We start from the raw sequence: 27331 nt of genomic DNA, 5'->3' as shown, positions 1-27331 counted from the left end.
ACTAAAAATTCAAAATTAGGATGGGGATATATGGACGAAACACACTTTAGAATGGGGAAACCATTCCAGTTAAAGACGGTTAAACTAGAATGGTTTCTAGGAGAGGCTAAATCCTAGTAGTTCCTCATCACATCCCCATGCACTGTGGTGCTCACCTCCACGCCCTGTACTTTGAGCTTCATGTGGTCCTCCCTGGTGGTTTTCCCGTCCTTGCGTTTCTTCCAGCAGTAGCCATCCTTCCGGTACTTGACCTTCTTGCGGTTGTACAGGATCATGGAGCCATTCTGCGGCCTGGACACGACACACAAATAAAAATATCAATATTGTTTTTAGGCAACGTGGCTCCTGGTGTCTAGCACCTGGACAAAACAAAACCATATTGTTGCAGTCGTAGTAGTTGTAGTAGTAGTAGTGGCAGTTACACTAGCCCTGGCTGTGGTGGCGATAACATGAGCAGCAAAAGGAGCAGAAGAAGTTGTGGACAGGCCACTCTGACAAAGCTCAAAACCTGTGCTGAAAGTGCTAATCTGGACTTTTCACTTGGAATTCATCTCTGAAATGACATTTATGTTTTATTTTTGAATGTACCTTTTTTAGATTGGTAAAGTCCTTTGAAGCACTTTGTGTACTTGCTCAACTACAGCAGCAGTAAAAGCAATAGTGATCCTTAGGGCTGGGACGATCTACTTTTGTCACGATCCTGTACATATCACGATACTCAGGGGCCGATCCGACATGTACTGCGATACAATGAGATATGTTTACCTTAAAATGTGTAAAAAGTTATGTGTTCAAAGTTCATAAACATTTGACATTTACTGAAGTGTTTAGATTGGAAAGTGCATTAACACAAAATGTAACAAGGGGCTGTGTAACTGTTGCTGGTGTGTGATAAAAAATGCCTCCAAACACAAGTATTGAAAGTATTGGGATGCTTGATAAAGTATCGATACTTGGTATTGCAGCACAAAGTATTGCGATCCAAGTCTGATCCAATATTAGTCCCAGCCCTAATAATCATCCAGTGGGAGCAGGAGCAGCAGAAACTATCACAAGGCTTTACTTCCACTCCGTCATGGACAACTCTTAAACTAAACGGGAGTTTGGAAGTGAAGTGGCCCAGGAGCAGCCCGGCCTGACGCTGTGAGAAGCTGCTCTCCTCAGGTCAGTCAGGAGCTGTCGCCTTATCATTTATTTTAGCTGTGCCTTGCTTCTTGCTGCTGCATTATTTTTATCACACGTGCGCTGCCGCTGTGCACGCGTTGAGGTGATCAAAGTCATACAAGAGCTGTAGGCTCCACCTAAACTCGGCACAATGAGAAAACTAAACACGCTAATGATGCGTTTACCCCATAAAGCTGGACATTCAGCAAAAATATGGCCTACTTTGAGAGGCATTTATGGATCTGAAGGCCCTGTATGTTGTAAACCAGCAATGTAAGGGGAAACTACCGTAGATGCTCTAACATAGGCCTTTATTTACTCAAGGGCATCCAGGACCAGGCCTTTATTGGAACCAGGCCACAATTAGAGACAGGCCTTTATTTCTATTTGAGCAAAATGGACGACCAGGAAAACGAAGAAAAACGAGATTTGTGTCCATTTGGACCTAAAATATTAAGTTCATTTATCAATTAACATTTCAAACCCTCTCCCAGTGGCTGGAACATTGACGCCTTTTATTTTGTCGGGACAACAGGAAGTGTTTTGTTGCTGTTAACGGAGCTTTGACATCAATGTCACTGCAGGTTTCTGTTTTGTTTTTACCGCGGACCGGATTATTTGTTGTTATCTTGTGTAAAAGTTGAGTTTAGACGGAGCGTTTGTGTTTGTGATCGATCATGAGACTGACCCGAGAGAAGACGAGACGCTCGCGCTGATGGGAGGAGTTATTTTGAGGCGTGGGACTGACCTGCACACGGAGCAGCTGGACGCGCTTTGAAGACGCGATGGTGACTTTATTAAAACCCTGGAGGGTCACACAACATTTGTTGCCCTGTTTCTACAAATAGTCACTGGAGGTTTGAAAAGTGGCTAAATCTGTGTCAAAGTTACGCTCGGATCAGCTCCTCCGCAGCGTCCCCATCGGCCCGGGTTCCTGTTTGTTTACTTCCTGCACATGAGTTATCATTTACACGAGTATGAGACAAATTCCTAACATGGGGAATATTTCTACCGCTATAGTTTCTAATAAAAGCCCCGGCCAGAGACCGGCTTTAATTTGCCTCCGCCAGCCGCGAACCCGGCCTCTGTCAGAGACCCGGCCGCTAATGGAACACAGGCCAGTATTAGAGAATGTACGGTATGTGTTCTTTCTAACCTGCACCCAAAGTGTGCCGTATATTTGAAGTACCTGACCAGCATCGCTATTGTAGTAGCATCAATAAAAGCAGCATACCACGGCAACGCAAGATTCTCTGGCAAACAACAGCTCTGGGAGACAGTGAGCCACGATCCATAAGAGAAAGTAGCACTAGTAGAAGTAGCAGTAGTTGTAGAGTAGTCATAGCACAAGTGTAGTTGGAGGAAGGGGAAACCAGATGAAACTGCGCACAAACTCACACACATAAAGACCCCAGACCTGGGACCCTTCTTGCAGTGAGGAGAGAATCCAGGGCTCATTCACAAGCACAGCGCTGCCCCGTTAATGTTTTCCTCTCATGACGTCAATACAGCCACAGTTAAAACTCCTCGCTCTCTCTCTCTCTCCTCTTTCTAGGTTGTTAATAATTCAGGTCAATGATTTATAGTCGCAGCGTGGACCTCCACTTCTCCGGGCTTAACACACAAACAACAGCCCCGGCACGAAGCTCTCCCGTCGGGGGGAAAAAAAAACGCGGCACCGACGGGGCCCCGGCGAGACCCACCGCCGAGCCGACTCGCGGTTCAATGTCGGCCCCGCTGCTCGGCAATCAATCTACAGCAGAGAGGAGGGAGGGGATGGGCTTATCTCATGACAACAGGGGGAAGACGTGTCTGAAATCGATACACAAACTCCGGTCTTTTTTTTTTTACGACGCGGAGAACGGCACTTGGTCAAAGATGATTGGACCGGGAGAGAGTTATGGTTTGGAGCACCTGCTGTTGTAGTAGTGGCGGCAGAGATGGCGCTCCAATATGTTATCCACCGGTGCTTTTCGACCAGCCTTTGACATAGGAGGTGTTCTCAGTGCGGTAGGTTAGAGACCGAGGGTGGGCAATGTCAGGGGAGCATGAGAGGGAAGGGTGAGGAAGAGAGGGAAGGGGGATAAGGAGAGAGGAGGATGAGGATGAGAGGGAAGGGTGAGGATGAGAGGGAAGGGTAAGGGATGAGAGGGAAGGGTGAGGAGGAGAGGAGGGTGAGGAGGAGAGGGAAGAGTGAAGAGGAGAGGGAAGGGTGATGAGGAGAGGGAAGGGTGAGGATGAGAGGGAAGGGTGATGAGGAGAGGGAAGGGTGAGGAGGATGAGAGGGAAGGGTGATGAGGAGAGGGAAGGGTGAGGAGGATGAGAGGGAAGGGTGATGAGGAGAGGGAAGGGTGAGGAGGATGAGAGGGAAGGGTGATGAGGAGAGGGAAGGGAGAGGAGGAGAGAGAAGGGTGATGAGGAGAGGGAAGGGTGAGGAGGAGAGGGGAGGGTGATGAGGAGAAGGAAGGGTGAGGAGGAGAGGGAAGGGTGAGGAGGAGAGGGAAGGGTGAGGAGGAGAGGGAAGGGTGAGGAGGAGAGAGGGAAGGGTGAGGAGGAGAGGGAAGGGTGAGGAGGAGAGAGAAGGGTGAGGAGGAGAGGGAAGGGTGAGGAGGAGAGGGAAGGGTGATGAGAAGAGGGAGGGTGAGGAGGAGAGGGAAGGGTGATGAGGAGAGGGAAGGGTGAGGAGGAGAGGGAAGGGTGAGGAGGAGAGGGAAGGGTGAGGAGGAGAGAGAAGGGTGATGAGGAGAGGGAAGGGTGATGAGGAGAGGGAAGGGTGTGGAGGAGAGGGAAGGGGGATGAGGAGAGGGAAGGGTGAGGAGGAGAGGGGAGGGTGAGGAGGAGAGAGGAGGGTGAGGAGGAGAGGGAAGGGTGAGGAGGAGAGGGAAGGGTGAAGAGGAGAGGGAACGGTGAAGAGGAGAGGGAAGGGTGAGGAGGAGAGGGAAGGGTGAGGATGAGAGAGAAGGGTGAGGAGGAGAGGGAAGGGTGAGGATGAGAGGGAAGGGTGAGGATGAGAGGGAAGGGTGAGGAGGAGAGGGAAGAGTGAGGATGAGAGGGAAGGGTGAGGAGGAGAGGGAAGAGTGAGGAGGGAAGGGTGATGAGGAGAGAGAAGGGTGAGGATGAGGAGAGGGAAGGGTGAAGAGGAGAGGGAAGGGTGAGGAGGAGGAGAGGGAAGGGTGAAGAGGAGAGAGGAGGGTGTGGATGAGAGGGAAGGGTGAGGATGAGAGGGACGGGTGAGGAGGAGAGAGGTGGGTGATGAGGAGAGGGAAGGGTGAGGAGGAAAGAGAAGGGTGAGGATGAGAGGGAAGGGTGAAGAGGAGAGGAAGGGTGAGGATGAGAGGGAAGGGTGATGAGGATGAGAGGGAAGGGTGAGGAGGAGAGAGGAGGGTGAGGATGAGAGGGAAGGGTGAGGAGGAGAGGGAAGGGTGAGGATGAGAGGGAAGGGTGAGGAGGAGAGGGAAGGGTGAGGATGAGAGGGAAGGGTGAGGAGGAGAGGGAAGGTGTGAGGAGGAGAGTGAAGGGTGAGGAGGAGAGGGAAGGTTGAGGAGGAGAGGGAAGGGTGAGGAGGAGAGAGGAGGGTGAGGAGGAGAGAGAAGGGTGATGAGGAGAGGGAAGGGTGAGGATGAGAGGGAAGGGTGAGGAGGAGACGGGAGGGTGAAGAGGAGAGGGAAGGGTGAGGAGGAGAGAGGAGGGTGAGGATGAGAGGGAAGGGTGAGGAGGAGAGGGAAGGGTGAGGAGGAGAGTGAAGGGTGAGGAGGAGAGAGAAGGGTGAAGAGGAGAGGGAAGGGTGAGGATGAGAGGGAAGGGTGAGGAGGAGAGGGAAGGGTGAGGAGGAGAGTGAAGGGTGAGGAGGAGAGGGACGGGTGAGGAGGAGAGTGAAGGGTGAGAAGGAGAGGGAAGGTTGAGAAGGAGAGGGAAGGGTGAGGATGAGATGGGAAGGGTGAGGAGGAGAGGGAAGGGTGAGGAGGAGAGAGGAGGGTGAGGAGGAGAGGGAAGGGTGAGGAGGAGAGAGGAGGGTGATGAGGAGAGGGAAGGGAGAGGAGGGGAGAGAAGGGTGAGGAGGAGAGAGGAGGGTGAGGATGAGAGGGAAGAGTGAGGATGAGAGGGAAGGGTGAGGATGAGAGGGAAGGGTGAGGATGAGAGGGAAGGGTGAGGATGAGAGGGAAGGGTGAGGATGAGAGGGAAGGGTGAGGAGGAGAGGGAAGGGTGAGGAGGAGAGAGGAGGGTGAGGAGGAGAGGGAAGGGTGAGGAGGAGAGAGAAGGGTGATGAGGAGAGGGAAGGGTGAGGAGGAGAGGGAAGGGTGAGGAGGAGAGGGAAGGGTGAGGAGGAGAGGGAAGGGTGAGGAGGGGAGAGAAGGGTGAGGAGGAGAGAGGAGGGTGAGGATGAGAGGGAAGAGTGAGGATGAGAGGGAAGGGTGAGGATGAGAGGGAAGGGTGAGGAGGAGAGAGGAGGAGAGAGAAGGGTGAGGAGGAGAGAGAAGGGTGAGGTTGAGAGAGGAGGGTGAGGATGAGAGGGAAGGGTGAGGAGGAAGAGAAGGGTGAGGATGAGAGGGAAGGGTGAGGAGGAGAGGGAAGGGTGAGGAGGGCAGAGAAGGGTGAAGAGGAGGGGGAAGGGTGAGGATGAGAGGGAAGGGTGAGGAGGAGAGAGGAGGGTGAGGATGAGAGGGAAGGGTGAGGACGAGAGGGGTAAAACTTTAACATTTATTAGCGTTAAATCAATGTTAGCCTTTAGCGTCAAGGCTAAAACACCTACATTTACACAGCTAAGACAAGATAACAATACAAATGTACATGTTTTAGCCTTGAAGCTAAACGGTTGACGCTAATTTAAGGCTAATAAATGTTCAAGTAATGCCGTCATCTGAACTAGCCTTTTTTTTAGTGTCCTCTGGTGAAGTATTTACATCCTGTGTCACGCTTTGAAGTGATGTTTTGAGCTGCGTACTATTCAAATGTATGTTCCTTTCAGCAAGACATGGCTAGCTCCTCATAGGAACCGAGGAACTTAGCATCAAGTTGCTCGGTAATCCTGTCAGAAATGTAGCTCCTATAGTAGTAACCGACAAGGACTGTTGAACAATGGTAAAAAACAATATCAATAAACACCCTTATCTCACGGTAACAGACAGAAAACATCAGTCGGAGGTCAATACGCTCTTCAATGATGGACTTTTGCTCCTATCTGCAACATTCATCTTTATTTTACAGGTTCTCTCTCTCTCCTCCTCCTCCTCCTCTCTCTCTTTCTTTCTTCAAATCAATACAGAAATTAATTAAACATTTTAGGTCAATTTTAATTAAGGGAGATTCATATTCGATTACAGTGGGTTCTTTCCTTCGCTAACTCGCTAAATCTTTCCCTGCACCTGCTGTGGTAAATCCTGTCTCCTGCCTGTCAGCGAGCGGGTTGTGGGTGAGATTCCTGATCTCCCTGGCCGGAGCGCGCACGCCTTCACTGTCAGGGTGAATCAGTTGTTGAGGGTGAACCGCCCAAGGCCCACGTATCAATAAGTTATCCTTATTTGGCGTCGTTCTAAATAATGTATTCGTTATTCTCCACCCAGACTGTTTTAGGAGGACGACACTGCAACGGTTCAAGCCTTTCCGCCCTATTCCTACGTCCCGTGAGGCCTTGCGTGAAATATGGGTGGGATTTCTGGCCTGACCGGGAGCGCTGTTTGTTTGCTAATTCACTTTTTATGAGCTTTAGAGGCGTAAACTATGTGGAACACGAGCGGTCACATCTGAAACCAAACTAAGGACTGAAAATGGCACCGTCAAAGAGTTTTCTGACCCGCAAAGCCATCAAAACCGCCAGGGACCCTTCGCACCCATCACACAGTCTCTTCAAAGTTATGCCGTCAGGGAGGAGACTGCGGAATCTGCGGGGCAGTTCCAGTCGCTTGAGGAACAGTTTGGTCCACAGGGCCGTTGGGAAGCTGAACTCCCCACACACAGGCTAACTCTCAGTGGTCAGACAGAAATAACCGTCAGGTGCAGGTGTCAGTTAGTTTTAAATCAGCGGTTCCCAAACTTTGGGTCAGGGACCAGAGGTGAGAGAATGGGACCATTTTAAAAAGGTTAGTGGTTCTCACACAGAGGGGCAGGGCCTGAATTGAGGTCATTATGTTCCACTTCTTCCCTGCACTACTCCACAGTGGAACTGGATAAAACAGATTTTATTTTGTTTGCTGACTCGAATTTTTCAGACTTTGGTTTACTGTCTTCTTCAGGTCAAGTTTTTATCAGCTGCGTGTTTTAACTAAAGAAAAGCCTTTTTTTAAACCGCTCAGACCTGGAGCGAACCATCCACGCTTTTATCAGTTCAAGAATTGACTATTGTAATGCCCTTTATTTTGGAGTTTCCCAGTCCCGTCTTAATCGTCTTCAATTGGTGCAAAATGCTGCAGCTGTTTTTTTAACAAACACACCCCAGCACATCACCCCAGTCCATTTTTCGTTGCATTGGCTTCCAGTTTCTTTTAGAGTTGATTTTTAAAATCCTTCTTTTTGTTTTTAAAGCCCTCAGTGGTCTGGCCCCTTCATACTTGTCTGAACTTTTAACTGTTCGTGACTCGGGCAGATCCTTGAGGTCGTCAAACCGGCTTTTGCTGGAAGTGCCCAGGACCAGGTCCAAGCACTGGGGTGATCGGTCCTTTTCAGCAGCTGGACCCAGACTCTGGACTAAGCCGCCCCCTGATGTGCACCATCACTGACTTTGGCCTTTTTAAATCCAGGCTCAAGACGCATTTATTCAGACTGGCTTTTAACACTAAGTAGCACGGCGACACTTTTTGTACATTTTATCTGTTCTATTTTTGTTTGTATTAATGTCTTTTACGAACTATTTATTGTTTTATGCAGGTTTTAGTCTATTCTTTTTTTTTAATTTTTAATCTGTTTTTTTTTTTGTGGTAGAGCTAATAAGTATTGTATCTGTTTTTAGGATCTCATGTGCAGCACTTTGGAAACATCTTTGTTGGTTAAATGTGCTATACAAATAAAGTGGATTGGATTGGATTATTGTTTGGTTGTATGAATGTTTTTAATGGATTTTATGTGGTTTTATTGTAAAGCCCTTTGGTCGCCTTGAGTGTTGTAAAGGGCTCTATAAATAAAATTTGATTGATTGAACTGTTTTTGACCGTAAATGGGTTCCCTCTTTGTCGAATAACCATGGGATGCGTACTGTGGATTTTTGCCTAGGGCCCCAGAAGGGCCAGCACCGGCTCTGACTTCAGGCTTAGGGAATGTATTGTCAGCATAAAAACCCTTTTTATTTCGTGTTGATTGGTCAGATATCCGTAGAGATGTCACATTTTCAGATTGAACCGAGCTACGGTCTGTTTACGAAGCCTCATTACATGCGTCGCATTCACAGGGAAACACGCCATATCCGTACTTTAATTAGGTCATCGGTTTTACTCAGAAAACATCAGAAAATAGTTGGAACACTCTTTCCACAACTATGAAATTTAAATGAACAGGCCACCGTTTTTCCATACTGAAATATGTTCTTACTTGAGCTTAGACGAGTTGATGTGTACCTCAGTCACCCAAAAAGACCAAAGATGTTGTTAGCATTTGGCTTCTCCCAGCATATTCCTATAGCTCCAAACTGGGGGTGAAGTTAGAAGCTACCACGCTCTTCCACGGGCACAAAGTTACCAGACAGGTACACATCAACTCGTCTAAGCTCAGGTAAATATCTCAGTCTGGAAAAACGCTGGGCTGTTCCTTTAAAATGCGTGTGAGCCGGTCAGTCGCGTGTCTTATCGCTCTCCACAGCGTCAAACACCTCCGTGGGTTTGGGTTCCTCCTCATATGAGAGTCAGTCGCATTTGGCATGTTCAAAATCGCCCCAGAACTGTCACAGTGTAAGCCCAGCGTTAGTCCAGGAGCATGTTCCAAAACGCTGCATGTTCCAGAGCCACAAATGTCACTTTCTTTGTGTTTGAATTCAACCATGAGCTGCGCGAGGACATCCTTTCAAACGTTACGGGGGCTGATCGTTCAGAAAAATCATCTTGAAACGTTGAAATAAACCTCTATATGAAACAAAAACTCTTTCTGGCTCAGTGCGATCTCACCGGAAATGACTCCTATCCTGGTTTCTACATGAGCCACCCCAGGAATTAGGGTATGCAAATGATGTAACAGTATGGCAACAACAAAATCAGCATTACATTCAAGATAGAGTCTTATCTTTTTGGAATTTGTAAACTATTTCAAACATCTTACACTTTTTTTTTGGTAAGAAAATGCTACGTTGATCGAAAACGGCTCGTTCTCTTCCTGGTTCAACATGAGCCTCTGACTGAAGCCCTTACACCGCTCGCTCATCTCCGGAATCGCCCATATATGGTCATGTTTGAAGCAGTTGAGGGGGGGAAAAAACGACTTTAAAAAACGCTATAGTTTTCTACCCAATAGAGATTCAAAGACTTGGAGAGGAGCAAAGGGGTTCAACAGCCCATAATTACAAAAACAACGGAGAATGCTAGCATAATGCTTCATGTTAGCATCATGCTACATGCTAATGCTAGCTACGACTGCCGTCTTTCCGCTTCTTCTGAACAATCTGCTGTGAGAAAACATCCGTATGGACCTGATTAAGACTTGACTTTATTTGCATGAATAAGTTTACAGACGGCATCTCTGGAATTGCCCATATATGGTCATGTTTGAAAACAGTTAAGGGGGAAAACAATTTGGAGAAAAATCTAAACTTTCTCTAATTATTCAAAAAATACTTGTGAATATAGTTTTCTAAATAAAGATACAAAGACATAGAGAGGAACAAAGAGGTTCAACAGCCCATAATTACATAAAAAATGGAGAATGCTAACATGATGCTTCATGTTAGCATCGGGCTAATGCTAGTGGTTAGCTAGCGCTAGCTACAACTGCCGTTTTTTCACTTCTACTGAACAATCTGCTGTGAGAAAATATCCATATGGGCCCGATTTACTGAAAGAGTGAAAAATTGTTTCTCTAAAGATTCTATTTTCCCCCTCGGCAAAGCCACGCCCCCTTCTATGACGAGATGCCGTCTGTATCTGTGGGCTATATCAGAGGTCTCCAACGTTCTTAACCCGGCGAGCTACTTTAACGCAACCAGAATGTTGGAGAGTTACTTACGCTTCAAAAACACTGTACAGTAACACTACACAGTAAAGTGAAGATTACTGCGCGTATTTCAAACTACTCCTGGTATTATTACGCCTTACAATATAGTTCCCCCTTTTATCCGCTTAGAAAATCCACATTGTTTAATTTTGTGTAATTATACTTTGTAGTGGAACACTTCACGTAACCATATTTAAATAGGGAAAACGTGGAAGAGCTTGGTAGCTTCTATCTTGACCTGTTTTGGAGCTATAGAGGAGAGAGGGAGAGGCTAAATGCTAACGCCGTCTGCGCTGTGTTTACGTGACTGAAGGCACGGGTGAAGATCAGACAGGTCCTAAAGAACTCGTCAAAGCTAAGGTAAGAACATATCTCAGTATGTAAAAACGGTGGCCTGTTCCTTTAAGACGTGATGTTTTTAACCTGCTCCAGTTATATCCTAACTTTTACTCTACTTTTACTCGCCGTCCTTTGCCAAATCTTGAGCTATGGCTTCATTTGTGTGGGACCCTGCTAACTGTGAATGTAAAAGATGGTGGAGAGGAAGGACAGCGCCCATGTTACTGTCCAGGCAGGAAACTCACGCGGGGTCACTGTCAGTGTTCATTTTGACAACATATTTCAATTTAGTTTTAGTCTTTTGATGAAAATGTAATTCGATTTTAGTCCAGTTTTAGTCAAAAACATATCTTCAATTTGAGTCTGGTTTTAGTCGACTAAAATTGCAAGTAAATTTAGTCGACTGAATTTAAGACAAATTTAGTCGACTTTGCATTGATAATATTCATTATAATCTTATTTAATGTTGTTCCTCTGCTTCATGGAGCTGCTCCACATGAACAAAGCTCAGAGCTGATCCTTTGGCAGAGAATTTACATGATCTGAGGCTTTTTCAGACGGTCAGCAGAAGTTTGGATGATTTTAGTGTCTCCTTTTCATTTTTATTTAGTCTCATTTTAGTCGACTAAAATATCTGGACATTTTAGTCATAGTTTTAGTCTCATGAGGAACGTTTAATTTAGTTTTAGTCCAATTTTAGTCGACAAAATTAACACTGGTCACTGTATGTATAGCCCATTCCGCCAGAAAACGGCTGAAAAGAATGAAAAATGACGTTCCTCAAAACATTCCTCCTTCCCCCTCGGCAAGGCCACGCCCCCTTTTATGACGTAATGCATCTATTGTCCCCGCACTGCTACAGGAAGCTGCTCTAACAACAGTCACTAGGGAAACACAACTCCAGGTGTGTGACGAGGAGGCGACCTTGTAGCGTTCAAAAGCTTTGATTTTTGCGCAACGCCACCGTTTAAAAGAACTCACAGTTATAAGCAGAGTCAACTCTTTGTTTACGTGAACAGAGAGGAAATCACAATACAGCCGCCAGAGCTGGATGTTTTAGTTCTGTCGGATCACCATGGCAACTTCAGACGGAGCGCTCGCTTTGGCGTGCACTTACATCACTTACTTGACGTTCCGGGGCCAAAACAAATAAGAACTAATGTCAAAACACAACGTTTGAAACTCATTTGGCTTCTGTCGCCATCGCATGAGCCCTACAGTAGCTCGACGAAACCGCTACTAAAGGAGAATGAGAGGATGAGGAGGGAGGAGGGGCTGGTGAAGAGGCCAAAGACTTCCTCCTCTTCAGATGATGCTTTCAGGGACAAGTCAAGGTCAGGACATGAAGGTGGGAATAAAAATTTAAAGGAAGGGGTACGCAGGACTTTATGTTTGTAAATGTTTCACGAGCATGACCCATCTGCCTCCCCCGGATGTGACAGGAACATGTTCAAATCAAATATTGATTTCACTGTGATGTTGATTTATTCACTACGACCAAATGATGTGAAAGCTGCTTATCTTTTACGCGACGCCTTTCGGTGAACGGAACGATCTTATCTCGAGGAAAGCGCAGCCAGCCCACGCATCGGTTTGTAATTTGGGTCAAACTGTTGAACTTAACCTCCTAATGACCCCCGCCTTAATGGAGCACATCATCTCCTGTTCGACTTTACCCAAACCTAAAAGCTTCTGGAAAGAAAGCATAAAAATAGCGACAGAAACGAGATGTAAATGAGGATGAAATAGAACCAGAAAAAAGCATCAAAGAGCAACAAAGAAGCTACAACACAGGCAACAAAAAAGCACTGAAAATGCGTCGAAAAATGGACCACAGCGCAAGGTAAAAATCTTAGATCAGTTTTGTAGGTCTTAAGGCTCATTCATACTTCACAAGACGCGAGAACTTCTTGTTCTTGCACCCTGAGCTGCAGAACAAAATACGTTTGTTAAGTGGTGACGTCACAGCTCTACTTCCGGGTCCGCAAACTACAAAAAACTCTTTAATACCACGATCAATATTTGTGAAACTCAACAGAGAGTTACTGGACATACTTATTTATCAGGCCCATGAGCCAAAAATGCAGAAAAAAAAGTCATATTTACCAAAATCGCTACATCCTGGTTAGCGGAGATAGATGCTAATGGTGCAGCAGCTACGCTAACCCTGGAAGTACAAACTTTAGTAAATATGACTTTTTTAGCAGTAGGTGCGACATTTTTGGCTAATCAATCTGAGAAATAAGTAGGTTCAGTAACTCTACGTTCAGTTTCAGAAATATTGACGGTTGTTTTTAAGAGTTTTTAAAGTTTTTTTCTCGCATATTTGCCGGTCTGCCAGGACCCGGAAGCGGAAGTCGTGACCAGTGTTAATTTTGACAACATATTTTGTTTTAGTTTTAGTCGCAGTCTTTTGACTAAAATGTAATTTAATTTTAGTAAAAAGTTGACTAAAATTGCATGTCAATTTAGTCAACTAAATTTAGGTCTAATTTAGTCGACTTTTCATTGATAATATTCATTATAAAAATTTCAAATTTTTCCCCAATTTCTTTTTGGTGTTTTTTTTTCCTCCCAATTTTCTCCCGTTTTTTTTAATTTACCCAAAATTTACCCCCCAATTTTTTTTTCTTCAATTTTTTCCCACGTTATTTCCCTTTTTGATATTTTTGATTCCCCAAATCTTCCCCAAATTTAACCAAATTTTTCCCACTATTTGCATTTTTTTATTTTTCTATTTTTTACTTGTCTTTCCCTTTTTTTTTCTTTTTAAATTTGTATAACCAACAGCATAAAAACTTATATATCATATATCATTATATTTCTTTTCGGTACCTGCGTTCAATGTTTATGAAACATTGACCAAAAATATCGTGTGTCTCTCAGATTTCCCTCCAATGCATTTGTCCTCCATTGAACTAAGCGTAAGAACACGTCGCCCTTACGTCGCCTTGATCAGATTCGTCTCGTCTGAAGTCGCGCTCTCAAACACAAATGCTTCGGACCGATCTACACTTCATCAGGAAGGATTGTATTTATTGTTAGTAAAAATGCGGAGGTGACGAAACCCGCGGAAAGACTCCCGTTAGTGCGATTCGAGCGGAATCCGAAGTGCGGGGCTGAGCTGTGGGCTGTGACGGGCCACTGCAGACACACAAACAGACGGAGGGGTTTCATCTTCCAAAACACAAGCGACGCAGGAAGAGGGGAAAGTTCCACATTCCAAAGATAGAACCGGGACTCGCTCGCGGGCCCGTACAGGGATGCGACAGTAATGAAATGTTGACCTCTTCTTATGTCATTCTGTATCATTTACAGAAAGGAAGAGGGGAGCAATAAACGTCACCAAATATGTCACCAAATCTCTGGATAAGCTGACACTCGTTTGCTTCTGTTATACACTGTGTATTGTTATTTTTTCTTCACTTTTTAAAACTCCAAAACCGAATGGGGATAATGACTTTGGTGCCGGCGAGATGATGGAGGGGCACAGGCAGGGGTGGGCGCGTATCATTAAAGATGAGTTAGGTGGACCTTTTCAAGTTGGAAAGTGGAAATGGAACCCGACTCTGAATCCTCCTGATAGAAGGTGATTCGTCAAGTGGGTGGGAAAAGGACAAAGCCCAACGAGACTCACTCTGATCTCGTCCCTCCATAAAGCCTTTGAAAGATCTGTCTTTAGATCATTTCTGCCTAAGTCTAAACATTTCAGCTCGTGTGTCTTGATCACCAGTCGGTGTTTTTACCCTTTCCTCACATGTCTCTGAGCACTGAACGTTTTGTGCTTCTGGACACTTCAGATCGGTTACAGCTTCTGAAAATGACAGCACTGGTGGATAATGGATTCCTGATAGCTTTATACTTGATTTTTCGTCAGCCGTTCACCGTTACTTGGCGTCTTTTTCTGCCAACTCACTTCTCACGGCCCAGTTGGCTGTCGGCAACGGAACACGTGACGGTTCAGTTGTCCTGTCCCGACGTTTTTGGGCATCCCCCTGACCGTGGTGTCTTTTCCTTCCCATTTTGTGAGAGGGAAAATGGCAATGGTCCCTCGTTTATTGCAGGAGTTTACGTTCTAAAAATAACCCGCAATAAATTAAATCCGCGAAGTGGACGGCTTTATTTTTTGCTATACATTTGTTAAGTGTAACGTGACGACTTCCGCTTCCGGGTCCTAGCATACCGGATAATACGCGAGAAAAAAAAACATTAAAAACTCTTTAATACAACAATCAATATTTCTGAAACTCAACGGAGAGTGACTGAACCGACTTATTTCTCAGACTCATTATCCAAAAATGTCGCACCTACTGCTAAAAAAGTAATATTCACTAAAGTCACTACTTTCAGGGTTAGCGTAGCTGCTGCGCCGTTAGCATTTATCCTCGCTAACCCGGATGTACCGATTTTGGTAAATATGACTTTTATAGCAGCAGTTGCAGCATTTTTGGCTACAGGGCCTGATAAGTAAGTATGTTCAGTAACTCTCTGTTGAGTTTCAGAAATATTGATTGTGGTATTAAAGAGTTTTTTGTAGTTTCTCACACATCTACGACCCCGGAAGCAGAGCTGTGACGTCACCACTTAACAAACGTATTATTATGTATGTTTTAAAAGGCATGTAAAATTGGGCTAAATATAAATCCGCGAAAGAGCAAGGCTGCGAAAGGTGAACCGCGTTATAGCGAGGGACCACTGTTCTGCTGGCTACTACCAACTCTAGCTAGCATGAGTAGCTACGCTTCCTTTTTCTTAAATATTTCACCCTAGTTTGACGGAACATGTTGTTTGCCAATGGATCCAGATACAAATCCCCATTATAACTTTTTCTTTTTTTTGTGGTAAATTTTGTGGTACAAATGTTACACTTTTGGCAACAACAAAAAGCTACAAAAACCAAAGAATCAAAACCACTGATAGCTTTTCACACACGTGCCCTCTGCTGGACATGGGTGGAACTCTTTCCTTTTTTTAAATGTAATGCCCCCTAGTGGCTAGAACAGTGTTAATTTCGTCGACTATAATATTTAGTCTTAATTTTAGTCAAAGTGATATTTTTGACGACTAAAATTGGACTAAAACTAAAAAAAAAAAAAATTTTTAATTTAATGCCCCCTAGTGGCTAGAATGAGCATTCTGGTTATTCTTTAAAAATTCATAACTCCGCACAGGAATGGGCTAGAGACTTACTTTTTTTTTTTTACATACTCTGGAATTTATGCGCTACAGGGCAGGGGCCGGATTAAATCATCTCGTGGGCCTGATCAGGCCCGCAGGCCGTATGTTTGACACCACTGGACTATACAGAGTTTAAAAACTTAAAACTAGTGTTTTCCTCCCCCTACATGTTCCAGCCATGTCCTAATGTGTAGAATGAGCTGCCTCTAAAATCCTGCGCTGTCACTTAAAAAGTTGTTACTTCGGGTCTGAAGTGCCGTCATGCACAAGCTTAATATTGAAGCTGCAGTTACGCATAAGACCTGAGGTGGCAGTAGTGAGTATAAAATGACCAATTTGCATGTAGTCTCTTTAAATCACTATTAAAAACATGTGGAAAAGGAAAAAAAAAGTAGGACTTAACATTACAGTACAATAATAGTGTGGAAATAGGTTAGAAATACCATTCTACAAACATTGTAGTAACACGGTTATTACATAGAAACGGCACAATTCATTTTATAGCGATATATGATCCGAACTCTAATCCCAATCTTAAATCCTGGAAACATGTCCCTAATTTCTGTCCCTAATCACCATCCTAAAGTGCTTCCAAAATATGTGTTTTCAATGAGATCTGGTGGGTAAATCTGGTCAGATAAAGTGCGCACGGCGGTGTTCGACTTTCTGCCCTTCGGAGCCAAAAGTAAAGTGCAGACAGGTGTTTACAGACTATGACTCAGAGTGTATCAGCAGTGCCATTCCCTGGTCGTCTCGGTCTGACGGGATTATGTGGAATCCGGGGACACGTTTAACGGGATTATGCCCAAACTCTAAATAACATGTCTGCTCCCTTCCTCCCGCGACCCGCTGCTCCGGCTGTGGCTGAGAGGCTGAGGAGGAAGGTAAAGGCAGCGCCAATAATCAATGAGCGTCCGAGCACAGATTCAGCAGAGCCTCGGGGAGCTCCACTCTGCGCCGGCTCAGACCGATACAATACAATCCAGGGCCAGGGCTCCTCGGGCCGCGGGCGTCACCCCACACAGAGGGACACTTTGACGGACCGAGTCACAACAAATCCACTTTTTTTTTTTTATTATTAGTTCTTATGCGACCTGTATCTGTATCTGACAAAGTTTCGCTGCGGCACGCGAAGCAACGGCAGAATCCACACGGCACGGGTAGAGTCGGCTGTGCTTGATAATAAAGTAAAAACATAAAAAGTAAAATATTATAAGAGAATAATACAACACAAGCTTTGAGTAACTTTTGGACTTCAGCTGTTTTGACGATTCCATTTCCATCTTGATAAGTAAAGTGAAAAAAAAAAATCAATAACACACAAAAAAAAAAAAATGACACATGATTATTACCAAATGACACATGATTATTACTAAATGACACATGATTATTACTAAATGACACATGCTTATTACCAAATGACACATGATTATTACCAAATGACACATGATTATTACTAAATGACACATGATTATTACTAAATGACACATGATTATTACCAAATGACACATGATTATTACCAAATGACACATGATTATTACTAAATGACACATGATTATTACCAAATGACACATGATTATTACTAAATGACACATGATTATTACTAAATGACACATGCTTATTACCAAATGACACATGATTATTACCAAATGACACATGATTATTACCAAATGACACATGATTATTACTAAATGACACATGATTATTACTAAATGACACATGCTTATTACCAAATGACACATGATTATTACTAAATGACACATGATTATTACCAAATGACACATGCTTATTACCAAATGAAAGATGCTTATTACCAAAGGACACCTGCTTATTACCAAATGAAAGATGCTTATTACCAAATGACACCTGCTTATTACCAAATGACACATGCTTATTACCAAATGACACCTGCTTATTACCAAATGACACCTGCTTATTACCAAAGGACACCTGCTTATTACCAAATGACACATGCTTATTACCAAATGACACCTGCTTATTACCAAATGACACATGCTTATTACCAAAGGACACCTGCTTATTACCAAATGAAAGATGCTTATTACCAAATGACACCTGCTTATTACCAAATGACACCTGCTTATTACCAAATGACACCTGCTTATTACCAAATGACACATGCTTATTACCAAATGACACCTGCTTATTACCAAATGACACCTGCTTATTACCAAAGGACACCTGCTTATTACCAAATGACACCTGCTTATTACCAAAGGACACCTGCTTATTACCAAATGACACCTGCTTATTACCAAATGACACCTGCTTATTACCAAATGACACCTGCTTATTACCAAATGACACATGCTTATTACCAAATGACACATGCTTATTACCAAATGACACATGCTTATTACCAAATGACACCTGCTTATTACCAAATGAAAGATACTTATCACCAAATAACACATGCTTATTACCAAATGACACATGATTATTACCAAATGACACATGCTTATTACCAAATGACACATGCTTATTACCAAATGACACATGCTTATTACCAAATGACACATGATTATTACCAAATGACACATGCTTATTACTAAATGACACATGCTTATTACCAAATGACACATGCTTATTACTAAATGACACACGCTTATTACCAAATGACACATGCTTATTACTAAATGACACACGCTTATTACCAAATGACACACGCTTATTACCAAATGACACATGCTTATTACCAAATGACACATGCTTATTACCAAATGACACACGCTTATTACTAAATGACACATGCTTATTACCAAATGACACATGCTTATTACCAAATGACACACGCTTATTACTAAATGACACATGCTTATTACCAAATGACACATGCTTATTACCAAATGACACACGCTTATTACCAAATGACACATGCTTATTACCAAATGACACATGCTTATTACCAAATGACACACGCTTATTACCAAATGACCAAATGAAAGACGCTTATTACCAAATGACCAAATGAAAGATGCTTATTACCAAATGACCAAATGAAAGACGCTTATTACTAAATGACCAGATGAAAGACGCTTATTACTAAATGACCAAATGAAAGATGCTTATTACTAAATGACCAAATGAAAGACGCTTATTACTAAATGACCAAATGAAAGATGCTTATTACTAAATGACCAAATGAAAGACGCTTATTACTAAATGACCAGATGAAAGACGCTTATTACTAAATGACGCAATAACACATGCTTATTACCAAATGACCAAATGAAAGATGCTTATTACTAAATGACGCAATGACACATGCTTATTACCAAATGACACATGCTTATTACCAAATGACAAAATGAAAGATACTTATTACCAAATGACCAAATGAAAGATGCCTATTACCAAATAACCAAATGAAAGATGCGTATTACCAAATGAAAGATGCTTATTACCAAATGAAAGATTCTTATTACCAAATGAAAGATGCTTATTACCAAATGACACATGCTTATTACCAAATGACACACGCTTATTACCAAATGACACTTGCTTATTACCAAATGACACTTGCTTATTACCAAATGACACATGCTTATTACCAAATGACACATGCTTATTACCAAATGAAAGATGCTTATTACCAAATGAAAGATTCTTATTACCAAATGAAAGATTCTCATAACCAAGTGACCAAATCAAAGATACGTATCACCAAATAACACATGCTAATTACCGAATGACAAAATGACACGCTTATAATTAAACTACCAAATCGCACGTGCTTATTACCAAATGACATTCAATAAACATTCTGTTTAAATGAGCCATTGAAAGCACAATTTAGGCCTTTTGAAAAAGATACTTTGGCAAGACACTTCCCTCGTCTCCAGGACGCCTAATAAAGTGTCCGGTGGATTTTGACATTATGGCTGCAGAGCTGAACGCCCACTCCCTCTCCCTCCACAGGTCTAAATTATGGATGTCTAACCCTGCACATTTACATTTATTAATATGGGATTTGGAGCCGACATGGGGCTTTCACACACAGCCCTGGACCCTGTGCTCTCTACATGTAGGAAGGATTAGAACTAAAGCCTGGTTTAGTCCTGGTTCAGACCACGATTAGTCCTGGTTTAATCCTGGTTTAGTCCTGGTTTAGCCCAAATTTAATCCTGGTTTAGTCCCGGTTTAGTTCTGTTTCAGACCTGGTTCAGCGCATGTTAAGATCCTTCTTCGCTCTTGTTTACACACCTCTTTCAGATCTTGGTTTGTCCTAGTTTAAATCTACTTCAATGTAGTTTTTAGGCATTTTCGGTTCATGGGGACTACTATCGGCAAAACAAAGTCTTTAGCATGTGTCCGAAGGCTCTGGATCATACAGAAACACTGAGACAACACAATGAGCAGGCTTCGGGAGTTTAGCTTCTGTTCGTGATGCACAGAGCAGAGGCGCGGCACATCCAAAGAGGCGGAGTTTAACTGCTTCAAATTAGCGTCTGGATTGTGCGTTGCATATGCCTCTTGCTGCACATCCACGTCACCAAAGAGTTGCTGATCGGACTGAAAGCGCTGCCCCCAGATCATCTAAAAACAGACCATCCACAGTTCTCCGCTGTCCGAAAGTGCGTCAAGAGCTTTGGCTTTTCTTAATCACTTTCAGATCTATAGCATGACTTCACCTTTTCTTTGAGCAACACACTTTCCAGACTGGTTTTCCTGTGTTTGCAATATTTGTCATCGACTTCTTCACTCTGACCGTCCTATCACCACATCAGGCAGTGGTTTCGTATGATCTTTTTTGTAATCTAAGTAACGAGTTTGTCATGACCTTGACGGAGCACTCTCTCTCTCTGTCTTACCTGGTTTTGGGCGATGTCGTCAGCCACTCGTCATGCTTCTCAAATGTGATGAGATACGCCGCAATCTCCTGCACAAAGACACAAACAAAGATTTTCACTTAAGAGGACAACTCTGCGGTGTAAACGCTCGGAGAGGCTAACAAGCGGGGCCCGGTCCTCCACAGGGATACAAGCAGGCAGGAGCACATGGGACGGGTGCCTGGAAGCGCACTTACGCACTTTAGCGCCCTAACTAAAGATCCCTCCACCGCTGAGTCGCTTGAATGTGAAAGTGCAGACTTCCGTAGCTTGGATGTTTATGCTTTTCATTGTGTTTTTAATGCTTTTCATTGTGTTTTTAATGCTTTTCATTGTGTTTTTAATGCTTTTCAGTGCGATTTTAATGCTTTTCATGGTGTTTTTAATGCTTTTCATGTGTTTTTAATGCTTTTCATTGTGTTTTTAATGCTTTTCATGGTGTTTTTAATGCTTTTCATGTGTTTTTAATGCTTTTCATTGTGTTTTTAATGCTTTTCATTGTGTTTTTAATGCTTTTCATGGTGTTTTTAATGCTTTTCATTGTGTTTTTAATGCTTTTCATTGTGTTTTTAATGCTTTTCATGTGTTTTTAATGCTTTTCATTGTGTTTTTAATGCTTTTCATTGTGTTTTTAATGCTTTTCATGTGTTTTTAATGCTTTTCATTGTGTTTTTAATGCTTTTCATGTGTTTTTAATGCTTTTCATGTGTTTTTAATGCTTTTCATGTGTTTTTAATGCTTTTCATTGTGTTTTTAATGCTTTTCATGGTGTTTTTAATGCTTTTCATTGTGTTTTTAATGCTTTTCATTGTGTTTTTAATGCTTTTCATGTGTTTTTAATGCTTTTCATTGTGTTTTTAATGCTTTTCATTGTGTTTTTAATGCTTTTCATGTGTTTTTAATGCTTTTCATTGTGTTTTTAACGCTTTTCATTGTGTTTTTAATGCTTTTCATTGTGTTTTTAATGCTTTTCATTGTGTTTTTACTCTGTTTGGAGCTTTTGTTAGCCTTTAGGTTTAAGACAATCTATCAATCCTTTATGATCACAGGTGTCTCCGATCTGAACTCGTTACATCAAGATTTGAACACAGTAAATGATCATCTACCGAGAACTCACTTCCCACAACATAATCTTTAGAAAATATGATTATTATTCCAGGAAAAGAATACAGACAGGAAGTACTGGCTACTTCAGGACAGAGGAACTAGCATAGCCATACCGTGCAACAAGCCAAATGAAGCTGCAGTTACGCATAAGACCTGAGGTGGCAGTAGTGAGTATAAAATGACCAATTTGCATGTCTTTAAATCACTATTAACAACATGTGGAAAAGGAAAAAAAGTAGGACTTAACATTACAGTACAATAATAGTGTGGAAATAGGTTAGAAATACCATTCTACAAACATTGTAGTAACAAGGTAATTACATAGAAACTGCACAATTCATTTTATAGCGATATATGATCCGAACCCTAATCCCAATCTTAAAGTGAGACACTACAGGCAAAACAAATTTTTTTCAGATTTCAGGTTTTGGGCCAAATTGGTCTCTGAACATATAAGCTTTCACCCGGAAACAGAAAATATACCTAATCTTCACAATAACATGTTTAAATATTGCGCTGATTCAATGGTCCCCCATAGACTTATATGGGAGAACGCAATTTCAAGGGCCTTTTTCTCAAAACACATTTTTCTGTCATTGTGGCGACACTATGTCCACGTCAGTCGGAACTAAAGACTTCACATTTTCCAGCCTTGGACTGAACAATATTTGGAAGATTTTTTCAGAGGGATTTTTTATTATCTAATCCCTAAGCCCCATTTATTGAGTTTTGAATGTCAAAAAATAAGGCGAAAATTTAATTTTTACAAATTTTTCCACTAAAAAACAGATTATTTTACAACTAAACAAGAAATCCTAAATCCGCTCTGAGAAAGTCTCGGTAACTCATTCATCAATAAAATGAAACCATAAATTTGAATGTAGCTCTATCCATTATTCAGATTTCGTCGAAATTTGGGGCATTTTTAGTCATAAAACACCTTGTTCTTATATGAAAAGATAAAATGACAGAAAACTTGCAATGTATTTTTTTCTCACATTTATGCCAGTGATCTACAGCAAAAGTTTCAAATTGATATCTGTAAATATAAATTGTTTCCCTATTCACCTGCAGTGTCTCGCCTTAACATGTGGATTTCCTAAGCGGATAAAAAGTGGAACTATATCGTAAGGCGTAAGAAGCACTTCGACGTCCGCACAGCAACATCTTCACCCTAGATATTACTGCACACAAATACCCGGTGTTTTGTTGTCGTCCTCTGCATAGATCCAATATCGCAGTCAGATTGCGCAGGTGCATTGGGACAAAGTGAGTTTCCCAGAACACCAACTCTCTACCACCGTCTTACCTCTCCAAACTTCTGCGGTATACGGTGCATTCTACAGATCCCGTGTGAAGCTCGAGATTTCAGCGTTTGTGTTTCAATAAAGACGTTGGCGTTCAAAATGTATGAGCTGGGAAAAAGGCACCGCCGTCTTTGGCAGAGCAGGACCATTTCTGAGTTAGAAAGCGATGTATGTCTTATTCTCTCTGCACTTTTAAAGCCGTAGCGAAGTCATTGTGTGGAGGTGTGGAGAAATGCAAAGAGGAAGAAGAACATACAAATAATCTGCTTTTTTAATCTCTTTTACCGAGTGCATTTTCTCCAATCGAAAAGCTTCATGGCCAGTGCAAAACAGTGAAACACAGCTCCAGAGAACGCCTTAAAGGCAAGAAAACATGCTCTACCAAGCAATGTTCCAGTATTGCTTTGTGACAGAGGTTTTTTTAATCTAAGAGGGGACTTCTCGGACAGATTGTATCCTGAGAATGTGGTCACTGGAGAAATAGTGTCTTTCACAGTAGCTACAGTAGGCTTGTGGGCCGAGAGGTACCGGCAGGCCAAGCGTGCTGCAGCTCGTGCGGTCGCAGAGGCAAAAACTCGGGTCTGGGAGGAGTTCGGAGAAGCCATGGAGGAGGACTGTCGGTCGGCCTTGAAGAGATTCTGGCAAACCATCCGGCGTCTCAGGAGAGGGAAGCAGTGCTGGTGGGGGGCTGCTGACCTCGACTGGGGGTGTGGTCGGGTGGTGGAAGGAGTGCAGCTCTATGCCCATCATCGGGCCCTCGAGGGTATGTGGGAGTTCGCCCAACCAGCAGGAGCTTGGTCGGAAGAAGCGGAAGAAAATGGATGGATGGATGGATGGATGGATGGATGGATGGATGGATGGACAGCAGCTACAATTAGATCGTGACGTAACGCCGCAAAGCATCATGGGATGTAGAGCAAGACAACCAAGCCCTCATATTGCGAAGGTAAGTCTTTGAACCTTTTCTGCGACAAAACATGTTCAAACGCCAAAGCACTGCTGTTGGGGCGTGTGCAGTTCGGACTGTAGATAATCCAGACCGCTTAGTGGAGTTTTCAATCCATTCCCAAAGTCCGGTATCTTCTGCAACGACGTGACACACTCGGAAAGAGAATGGACCAAGCAAAAGACGGGCCAGGAAAAGCGGCGTCAGTATTCATATGGACGAGCGACTCTCGAAGGGTCGCACGTACATAAGCGATTGCTCTCCGATGTGGAGTTTTCTCGGGAAGCAACAATGACGTAAACGAAAGGCCCCAGTTGAACGTCTAGACTAAACAGCATGCCCCCCAAACAAAGATCTAAGCCACGGAGAAGGCTCATCATTACACGATCCTGGCCAGTCCACCAATAAGGCCTGATTAGTGGAGTTCTGCAGAGATGGGTGTCCGTCTGCAAGGGTGTACCATTCCCTCAGAATAACCATCGGGTTCTTGGTCACCTCCCTGACCAAGGCCCTTCTCCCCTGATGGCTCTGGTTGGACGGGCCCAGCTCTAGGAAGAGTCCTTATGGTTCTGAACTTGTTCCATTTGCGAATGATGAAGGCCACTGTGCTCTGCAGGACCTTCAATGTGCTGCAACAGTTTCTTTTCTGTACCGTTCCCCAGATCGGAGCCTCGATGCAATCCTGTCTCGGAGGTCTACAGACAGTTCCTTCGACTTCAGAGTCCAGTGAATGTAGTGCAGCACAGGTGGACTCCAGTCAAACTGTAGAAACATCTCAACAACAACCAGTGGAAACAGACTTTTGAGTGTCATAGCAACAGAGTGTCAATGCTCATGAGATATTTCAGGCTTTTATCTTGGCCTTGTCATGATGAACTTAGAACTGGAGTTATCAGATGATGCAGCAATCTGATCACAAATCTGATGCTCCAAAACTCCGGATGTGCCAGGGCAGATGCAGTTTTTTTTTTTTTTAGAGCCCCTGAACTCTCTGCTGCACCAGGTGGAGCTGATGGAAAATGATTGCACCTCCTCCATATCTGGCCTTGGCGTCAAAGGGGCGTTTCTCAATTGCCAGAATCCTCGGCGTCTGAACCACTTCGGAGGAATCCACGTCGTCAAAGCTCCGCCAAGTGCTGCTCCAATTCACCCACAGCCCTCGCACCCTCCGCTGCTCCACTCCTTCATTCGGCTCATTTACCCAGATGCACCTGTGGACCCGCCGCTCCCCTGGGAGGCTGAATATTCACCGTAGTGCACTTTTGTCTTCTTTTTACAGATACAGGAGTTATCTTAGGATTAAAACACCACCGAAATCAAACTCCAGTCTTTTCATGCATGTACTTTAAAGCTGGGGTTTTTAGTTTTGGCCCAAACTCGTTTCTAGCTCTCACAATCCCTCCGGCACATCTAAATTGTTCAAGCAAATGAATATACCGGTATGCACGTTTCACACCCGTGTACAGCTTTGAGCGGAGTGAAGCAGGGGGGCCCACTCCCAAAATAACTTGCACTAATTTAGATTCTACTTCTATCTTCCATCGCTCAATAAAAATAAAACATTTAAAAAAAGACGATGCAACAAGATCTGCTGTGTTTAAATCCTACATGGTGGTGGAAATAATAAATGCACTCAACCAAATGTCAGGACTTATCCAACACCTCGACGCAATTTTGTTGTACAATTGCACCATTAAGATTGAGATTAATTGTGATTAAAATGACCTGGCTCTCCCTCTGGCCTCTTAATGAATTGATGAAAAAAAAAAGAATAGTGAGGCAAGCACTCGCTGCACAGTGAGGGGACTGTGAATTAATATGCTTGTTCAGGGGCGGACTGGGACTGAAAAACAGCCCTGGGCTCTGACTAGCCTAGCCCAAATTAGCGGAATTGTGACACTTCCGCAAATACATATTTTAACCTCTTACCCCCCGCCTTAACATTAGCGAGTGCATTTTCCCCAGTTCGGCTTTTTATTATTTATTTTTTTGATCGGTGTCATCAGCAAAAAGAACGGGAAAGGTGGTCGTACAAACAGAAGCAAAATCATTAATATAAATAATAAATAATAATGGTCCCAAAATTGAACCTTGTGGTGCACCATACTCCACGGAATTCCTTTTAGATTCATGTTTTTTTTATACTGGGCTTTACCCAAATCTAAAATCTTCTCGACTGGAGAGCAACAATGTAACGCCTCATTTGAAAGCTAAGACCTACAAAAGTGACGGAAACTTTTCGTCACGTCGCCACATTTTTGTTGTTTTTTTGTTGTTTTATTAATGATTTTTTCTATCATTTTTTGTTGTGTTTTTCTCATGTTTTTGTTGACTTTTCATTCTCTTTTTCTCGCTATTTTGATGCTTTTCTTTTTCGCTTTTAGATTTCTTGGTCGGCAAAATTGTGACAAGTAGGCAGTGATTTAGTTCATTGGGACGTCCTGTATGATACGTGTTTTAACGCCTGTGCCTGAGTGTGAGACGTGATAATGTGAAGGTGATGAGGCGCCTTCCTTTTAGCTAGTAATAAATGAAGTATTTTTTTGTACATGTAGCTTATGTCACGTCGTACTTCATGTATGTTCTGTGTTGGTGGTTGTTTTTACCCCATGGGACTCGAGCTCTGAGCTGAATCTGGTGTTCCTGTCTCGCCTTATACTGCGTTTAAGGCGAGACACTGCAGGTGAAGAGGGAAAAAATGTATATTTACAGATATCAATTTGAAACTGTTGCTGTCGATCACTGGCATAAATGTGAGAAAAAAATACATTGCAAGTTTTCTGTCATTTTATCTTTTCATATAAGAACAAGGTGTTTTATGCCTAAAAATGCCCCAAATTTCCCATCTTTTCGGTGACGAAATCTGAATAATGGATAGAGCTACATTCAAATTTATGGTTTCATTTTATTGATGAATGAGTTGCCAAGACTTTCTCAGAGGGGATTTTGGATTTCTTGTTTAGTTTTAAAATAAGCTGTTTTTTAGTGGAAAAAATTGTAAAAATGTAATTTTCGCCTTATTTTTTGACATTCTAAACTCAATAAATGGGGCTTAGGGATTAGATAATAAAAAATCCCTCTGAAAAAATCTTCCAAGTATTGTTCAGTCCAAGGCTGGAAAATGTGAAGTCTTTAGGTCCGACTGACGTGGACATGGTGTCGCCACAATGACAGAAAAATGTGTTTTGAGAAAAAGGGCCTTGAAATTGCATTCTCCCATATAAGTCTATGGGGGAACATTGAATCAGCGCAATATTTAAACATGTTATTGTGAAGATTAGGCATGTTTTCTGTTTCCGGGTGAAAGCTTGTAT

The 27331-nt window shown here is 43.0% G+C and overlaps 1 protein-coding gene across 3 annotated transcripts in view; it reads right to left on the bottom strand.

Annotated features, from left to right (window-relative positions):
* Positions 1-27331, bottom strand: part of LOC306982264 (calmodulin-binding transcription activator 1-like) — a 181373-nt gene that overhangs the window by 57831 nt on the left and 96211 nt on the right. For all 3 annotated transcript variants that reach the window (XM_079582132.1, XM_079582133.1, XM_079582134.1), the window contains exons 4-5: positions 20640-20707; positions 156-291 (exon numbers count right to left, since the gene is read on the bottom strand). In XM_079582132.1, coding sequence (XP_079438258.1) covers positions 156-291; positions 20640-20707 — 204 coding nt within the window. The remainder of the gene's footprint in view (positions 1-155; positions 292-20639; positions 20708-27331) is intronic.

The sequence above is a fragment of the Gobius niger genome, assembly GCF_951799975.1.
Source record: "Gobius niger genome assembly, chromosome: 24".
NCBI classification, from domain to species: Eukaryota; Metazoa; Chordata; class Actinopteri; order Gobiiformes; family Gobiidae; genus Gobius; species Gobius niger.
This window is presented reverse-complemented; position numbering and strand designations above follow the sequence as displayed.